The 7,349-nt window shown below is 47.3% G+C and overlaps 1 protein-coding gene across 1 annotated transcript in view; it reads right to left on the bottom strand.

Annotated features, from left to right (window-relative positions):
• Positions 1 to 990: 990 nt before the first annotated feature.
• ZNF346 (zinc finger protein 346) overlaps positions 991 to 7,349 on the bottom strand; it is a 27,828-nt gene continuing 21,469 nt past the window's right edge. Inside the window, exons 6-7 of the mRNA XM_007463081.1 lie at positions 4,756 to 4,849; positions 991 to 2,408 (exon numbers count right to left, since the gene is read on the bottom strand). Coding sequence (XP_007463143.1) covers positions 2,321 to 2,408; positions 4,756 to 4,849 — 182 coding nt within the window. The 3' untranslated portion in view covers positions 991 to 2,320. The remainder of the gene's footprint in view (positions 2,409 to 4,755; positions 4,850 to 7,349) is intronic.

Raw genomic sequence — 7,349 nt, 5'->3', positions numbered from 1 at the left:
GGGGGGGGGGGGGGGCAGGTTCGATCCCTGTCGGGGAACTAAGATCCCACATGCCATGGGAAGCGTGGCCAAAAAAAAAGAAAAAAATTTTAGACTAAGAGGTCCTGCAGGTCAAGGGCTCATAGTATGGCAGTTCACTCACCTCTCTGCCCTTCACTTCCTTGCCTGGTAGACGGGGCTGATTGTGACATCTTGGGTGGGGTAGAAGGACTCTGGGGAAATTGCTAAGGCAGTCTAGGCTTTAGAAGCTGAGAGCTGTGTAGAGTCTTTCCCAGCTGGCGAAGAGCAGGTGCCCAAGAACGGCTTGCTGAGTGAAGGATGGGAGCTGAGGCTGCCTGGGCACCTTCCTCAAATTTGGCTGTCTGGAACAAATGTTGTACAAAGGGCTTCTGATTCCATCACATGCACTCCTTTCCCAGCTCTTTTCTGGGTCATGGAAAAGGTTCTTCCAAGAATCACCAGGGCTATGATAAGTCCCATGGAACAAACCTACTGTTGTGTATTAGCTGAGCGGGAAAAGGCCATCTCTTCTTATGCATCCTCATTCATTCTTTCATTCAACAAACTGTGTGACACACCACTCTGTACATTAGAGGAATGGAGATGAATGAGGCTCTCTGCCCTGAAGGAGTTAGCTTGGATACAGCTGCCATTCTGGCCTCCCTGTATGTCTGTCTCCTTTCCTGCTCCCCTGCATTCCTTCTCCACACAGCAGCCACATGAGCATCTCGAACAAAGTAGACTCCCAGCTTAAACCTTCTAAAGACCTCTATGAGGTCCTCCAGGACAGGGCGGAGGTGGATGAGCAGGTGAGCTTGTATTGAATTTAGGGCATCTGCAAGTTTTCTACAGAGCTGCCAAGCAACTGGATGCCTGTCTCTGTCCCAAGTCTTCAAAGCAGTATTTAGGGTGCTGGGAAGTCTGAGCAGGGTGAGGGTAAAGGTAAAGACACACATACTAGATCCAAATCCCAGGTCTGTTAAGTTGCAGTCTGGCTCATTGGCGAAATTGTTTATTTAGATGCTTCAGTGACCAAGAGATAGAGCATAAGCACCCCCCCGCAGACCCCACACACACGATACATAAAGGCATTTACAGGTGAAGGGACAGGAAGTGTGGGGAGGACATCATGAGAGCAGCTGCAGGCTTCTTTGACCCAGTGAATAGGGACCTCAGATGGTTAACTCTCCCTGGAATTCCTGTTTGAAAGCTACAAGGTAAAGTCCACTCCCAGTGAAGTCCCAGGCCATAAAACACAGCAGTGTTAGAGAAATCTAGGTGTGGGGTCAGGGAAACGTCTGTTTCCTCACTGCAGAAACTTACACCAGCTCTTTTCTTCCCTTAGGGGCCCATCCTGCTCCTCAGTCCCCAGAATCTCCTGGGGGATGATGGGGGAGGACTAGCACCACAGCAACCTGGGCAGATGGTCTGCTGCACAAGGGGAAGGAGAGGGCTAGCAGGGCTGAAGGGCAGCAATTAACCTCTGAGCTGGCTGGCACAAGGCAGTTTCCTTTTAAGGGTACAGAACCATCAAGGAAATTTGCATGTGGGGACCTTCCCACATGACCCTGTGTCAGAGCACCTCTGATGGAGGAGGGGAAAGGCCTCTATTGGAGGTTTCCAGTACCCATCCCACTGGGTACTGAGGCCTCCTTCGGCTCTAGCTTGTCCTCACTTGCTGCAGATTCTTAGCACCATTCAGGAACTGTGGAGAATGGGGGGTAAGAGGAATAGCAATGCTCTGCCAGGACTGTGTCATTGCTCTAGGAGGAGACTTCACAGTCGGCAGAAATCTGTACAACTGGCCAGCATCTGATCCCAGGCTCAGGAAGGCTTGCACTCTTTTGGGGGAGAGGGAGTGTCGTATTAACTGCAAGTTTCCATGCGGCAGCCACTTCCATCTGCCCTTTCCTGCCTAGGCCAATGTCTGGCGTGAAAGCTCCAGGTTTCACTGGAGATATCTTCAGCTGCAGGGACTGGTCCAAAACTGACCTGCAAAGGAAAGACAGGCCTGGGGCCTCATGACATATAGCCCAGAGGAGCTGGGGAAGGGGAAAGGCCATCCTCCAAACTACCACTCTGGGAGACCCCAAGTCCTGTCAAGATCTCTGCTTCCCTCATCCTGACCTACAGGGCCCATTCCAAAACGGGGAGGAGCAGGGGTGGATTTGCCTGGACCAATCAGACGCTCTCTGTGGTCCACTCCTGCCTCAGGCCTGTGTATTCTCCGGGTGTAAGAAAGGAGGAAGAAGGAGCCAAGGGCTCCTTCAGAAAGTTGGCTCATGGCTGGTTCAACCTGGGGTGCTGGACAGAAACACCTCTAGTTTTCCAAGGTGGTTGAGTCTTTATGAATGGGTTGCCTTTGCATGGGAATCTGGCCCAGAGGTGATGCCATTGTTTTTGGTGACCTGTAATTTGAGAAGGAACAAAGGCACAGGTTAGTTTGTAGTGGTTGTGATGGTATTCCAGGTAGCTTATTCCAACAGTAGTACAGCTCTTCCAGGGCATGGAGTAATAAGCAGGGCAGCTCTCCTTTACTGAGGGCCACTGCATGCTAGCACAAGGCCGGGTGTCTTGCTTCCAGTATCCTATTTCATTCTCATGCTAATTCTGCAAAGTGGGGACCAGCACCCCCATTTTACATATGAGGAAACTAAAGTTCAGAAAGTATAAGTGACCTGCTCACAGTAAGCTTTTTTAAAGTGTGGTAGATTCAGGACTGCAGCCCATGTGTTTCCTCTATACCAAATCATTTATTCTGCCTACAGGGCCCTACATGACCTGGACGGTACAGAATGACCATTCTCCCCAACACATGGAATGAAATGTAAAGTGGCTCTTCTATCACTATCCCACTAGCACCACCTGATGTTGTCTTATACGTTTATGGATTTGTTTAGGATCTGCTTCTACCACCAGAGGGGGATCCAAACGATCAGGGAACAGCATTGGTCTTGGTGCCTACTGTAGCCCCAGTGCTCAAAACAGGGCTTGGCACAGAATAGATACACAATAAATCTTTGTTGAATGAGTGAAAGCTTATCTCTAACAGCTCCCCTTATCGGGACTAGAACTTCACATATATTATCTCTAACCCTTATATCATCCCATAAGGTGAGGATAATGAGCTCCATTTGGAAATGGCAGAGCAAAATGAATAGGCTTTGAAGTCAGAGGTTTGAATCCTGGGTCTGACTCCAAGTAACTATGAGATTTTGGGCAAAGTTACTTAATCTACCTGACATTCGGTTTCCTTGGGTTGTAAAGTGTGTGTGTGGGGTCCTAATTTGGAGCTGCTCGTGCAAATTAATGAGCTTGAATTAGGTGTCCAACAAATTGTACTATAATCTTACAGAAAAGGAACTGGAGACTCAAAGAGGTTTACTGACTCACCTAAGGTCACACAGCTGGGAAGTGTAGGAAGAAAACAGTAAACAACACTAGCATTTTCAAGTCTGGGTAGTCCCAGGGTAGGGCTCTGACTGGTTCCACATTATCTGACAAAATCGCCACCAGCCAAGCTGCAAGGGAGGTATGCTGAAACAGGAGTGAGACGCAGGCCAGGTTTCTAGGGCTTGTCTCAAGTCCATATCTAAGAGGAACCTCAAGAGTCCTCCCAGTTAAAGACATATCTATCAATAAAGCCGCAGTGTGGAAGAGAAGACTTCAGGCAGAACAGAGAAGACCAGGGATATTTTGACCCCAACACTCTGTACTTCTACCACTTTTATTCATTCGGCTGTGTAAGCAATGCAGAACCAATCACCAAAGTCAAAGCAATCATTTTAGCAGACTTGCCTGACTGAAACTGTTTCCTCATCTGTAAAATGGGGATAATTCCTATCTCAGAAGGTTATGTTGTGGCACACTGTCCACACTACACAGTTCCCTTCTGAGAGGCAGGGACAGAACCATGTGGGCCCTCCCCGGCAGGACCTCACCTGTTTATATCATATGGCACCACAACCCCCTTGTCAGCATGATGCCCTGGAGGAGCACGCTGTGAGCCAGACAAGCCTCAGTGTCAATTATGGCTCTGCCTCATAATACTACTCTGAACGGTGGTTGCCTATATCTGTAAAATCAGAGCAATAACCCCTTCTTCCCAGGATTGTTGTGAGGATTACCTGAGAGAATTTGCTTGGCATGTGGCCTGCAACAGACCAGGAGCTCAAACAAAGAATGTTAGTCATTTTCAAGATTATCATGAACAGATGACTCTGCTAATCTCGTCCCTTCAAAGAACTTATCACAATTTGTAATTATTGGTTGTTTACATGCTTATTGTTTGTCTCCTCCCATCAGAATGTTAGGTTACAAGAGTAGGGACTGGGTCTGTCTTGGCTACTGCTCAGAGGGTGTTCAATATTTGATGAAAGAACCTGGTCATATTTGGTAATAACCAGTAGAGGGAGCTCTTGCCACATAATTGATGGCAGTGAAGACTAAGGTCTTCAGGCCAGTGGTGACGGGGTGGCGGAGCTTCCCTAGTCAGACTGCTAACAGCCAAAAAATCTAGGAGACCACCAAGGGAATTGTTTATGTTTCTCTACTAAAACCTTCAGCCCAACAGGTCTAAAGGCTGGGGAGAAGCTGATGGGAGAAGAACTTTCTGTTAACGGGCTGAGCTTCTGTTGACTGGCAGAAAAGACTGCCAGGATTCCCTTTTAGCCAAGGAGTACCTTGGCTTTGTTCTGCTTCCAAAACCCTGAGCTCCTGCTGCAGGCTCTTGAATTTCAAAGTATGATTACTCACTGGTTCTTGTGTTTGAAGCCGCTGACATGAGCTTGGTACTGTTCTATGGAGTTCAGCACTATCTTACATGTCTTGCAGGCGTAGCCCTTCCCAGCTGAAACACACATAAAAGTCAAGATGCTTAGTTATCCAATAAGAAGGGACCTGGGGACTGCTGCTTTCGACAGCATGTGCAAATGCCCTTCTGAGGATGGATGGGTGGGGTGAGGTTAGGTGATTGCCCCTGATAAGAATCCCAGTGGCCTCAATGCTCAGGGGGCACATGTATGCCTGGGGCTGGGAACCTCCTCGTTCCCCTCTGTGCCCTCAGTCCCAGCACTGAGCCTGGTCCAGAGTAGCTGTCTGTTGAGTAAATAAAAGATTGCTAGAACAAAGAGGTGACATTTGGTGTAACTGTCTTTTCCACCTTGACTGTGCTAAGTAGCCTCATTAAGGATGCCTTTAGCTAAGAGATCTCTGGGAAGGTGCCACTCTCTTTGGGCTTGCAGTAACAGTAATTTATGAGGCCTGTTAGCAAAATCAATCTCTCTCTCTCTCTACCGTGGGGCTCACAGACACCCTGCTCACTACCAGGGCTGCTCCATTGACAAAGTGGCCTTTCTTCACATGGTCTAGCAGAGAGAGCATGGGCCAGGAACCAAGATATGGGGCTGGACTCCTGGCTCTGCATTCACATGACCTTGGCTAAATCCCTTCCCCTTTCTGATCCTCAGCTTTACTCAACAATAAACCAATTATACCACAACCATCATACTTACAATAAAAAGCAGCTATTGTTTACCAAGTGCCTGATACAGGCCATGCACTTCATATAATTTTGATTGGTGCTCATGATTCTGTGAAAACCATTATCATTATTCTCTTATAGATGAGGAAAATAAGGCATGGTTACATGTCCAAGAACACAGAGTTAATAAATGGCAAGCAGGCTTGGCTGACTGCCAAGGCTGTACTTATCCAGCATGCCAGGTGCTAGTTGTGCGAGACAGGCAACTGTACACATGACTTCAAGAGTCCTCTGACACTTTTTTTTTTAAAATGTATTTATTTTTGGCTGCATTGGGTGTTTTTTGCTGCATGTGGGCTTTCTCTAGTTGCGGCGAGCAGGGTCTACTCTTTGTTGCTCTTGTTGCGGAGTGTGGGCTCTAGGCACGCAGGCTTCCGTAGTTGTGGCTCACGGGCTCTAGAGCGCAGGCTCAGTAGTTGTGGCGCATGGGTTTAGTTGCTCTGGGGCATGTAGGATCCTCCCCGGCCAGGGCTTGAACCCATGTCCCCTGCATTAGAAGGCAGATTCCTAACCACTGCACCACCAGGGAAGCCCCCCTCTGACACCTTTTGAATCATCTGCCATCCTGAAGTCTCATAGCTCTGGAGTGAGATCATCTAGGTTCAAATCCCAGCTCTATCATTTCTTACTTGTAGGACCACAGGCCAGTTACTTAATCTCTCTGGGATTTGGTTTCCTCATTTGTAAAAGTGGGGCTTCTCTGAGACTTAGGTTCCTTACCTATAAAATGAGGTTAATACTAGTATCAACCTCATAGGGTTATTGTAATGATTCAAATAAAAGCAACTGGCACCTAGTAAGTATCCAATAAATGTGAACTTTTGGCTTATCATCACTCTTACGAGTTCCATGAGTGATGCTGGCAAAGAGGTGGAGAGTATCTTTTAACCAGCCTTCTATGGCAGCTGCAGCTACTGAGAACACCAACGATCTCTAATCCAATAAACTAGCAGACGTTCCCAGCTACATCTGTTTCTCTTGTATCTTCAGGTATTTCCTGGAAGACACATCCCTTTAAAGCATTTAAGGGGAAAATTACTGCAATCAGAATTCAGGTCTTTTTTTAGACACTGAAGGCCAGAATTAAGGGTTCAATACTAACAGGGAAAAGATGCATAATGGACTAGCAGGATCACCCTCCCCACAAAGTTCAGAGTTGAACCTGAAGCTGGTGTGGGGGTGACAACCATCAATGGTTAAGGGTCACTGATGCCCAGATTACAACAGCCCACTCTTATCATCTATTAAGCACCACGCACCATGCCAAAATTCTGGATACTTACGCCCTCGGATTCTTACAATAGTGCTGCAAGATAGGTGATTAGCTCCATTTTTCAGAGCAGGAAACAGGCTCAGGGAGGTTAAGTGGTTGACCTGGGGTCAGAGCTGGGATTTGCCCTCTGGTCTGTGAAGCTCCCATTTTTCCCTCTGCACCACAGGTCTCCGGACTCTCCTATGCGAGGTACATCTCAGCACAGTTTACTGATCTGTAAGCTAGATTCAAATCATCATTTGGGGCAAGTGAATAATTCATCGGTGCTTCTAAAAAACCAGCTTTGTACAGTACCCACACTCATCCATTTTCATTTTACATGTTTGATACTCTGGTTTACCCCTGTGATTTTATGAAGTATAAGTCACTAGAGTTGATTTTTAAACATCTGGTTTATTTGGAAAAGCACCTGTATCTCCTCCCTTTTACTGCCAAGACTTTCGAAAGCCCTGTCTACAACTGCTTCTCCATTTCCTTGTCTCTCAATTACTTTGCAACCTATCCCTCTACACACACGCACGCACGCACTCTTTC

This window comes from Lipotes vexillifer, unplaced genomic scaffold, assembly GCF_000442215.2.
Source record: "Lipotes vexillifer unplaced genomic scaffold, Lipotes_vexillifer_v1.1 scaffold514, whole genome shotgun sequence".
NCBI classification, from domain to species: domain Eukaryota; kingdom Metazoa; phylum Chordata; class Mammalia; order Artiodactyla; family Lipotidae; genus Lipotes; species Lipotes vexillifer.
The sequence above is the reverse complement of the archived record's forward strand: the minus strand, read 5'-3'. Positions and strand labels throughout refer to the sequence as shown.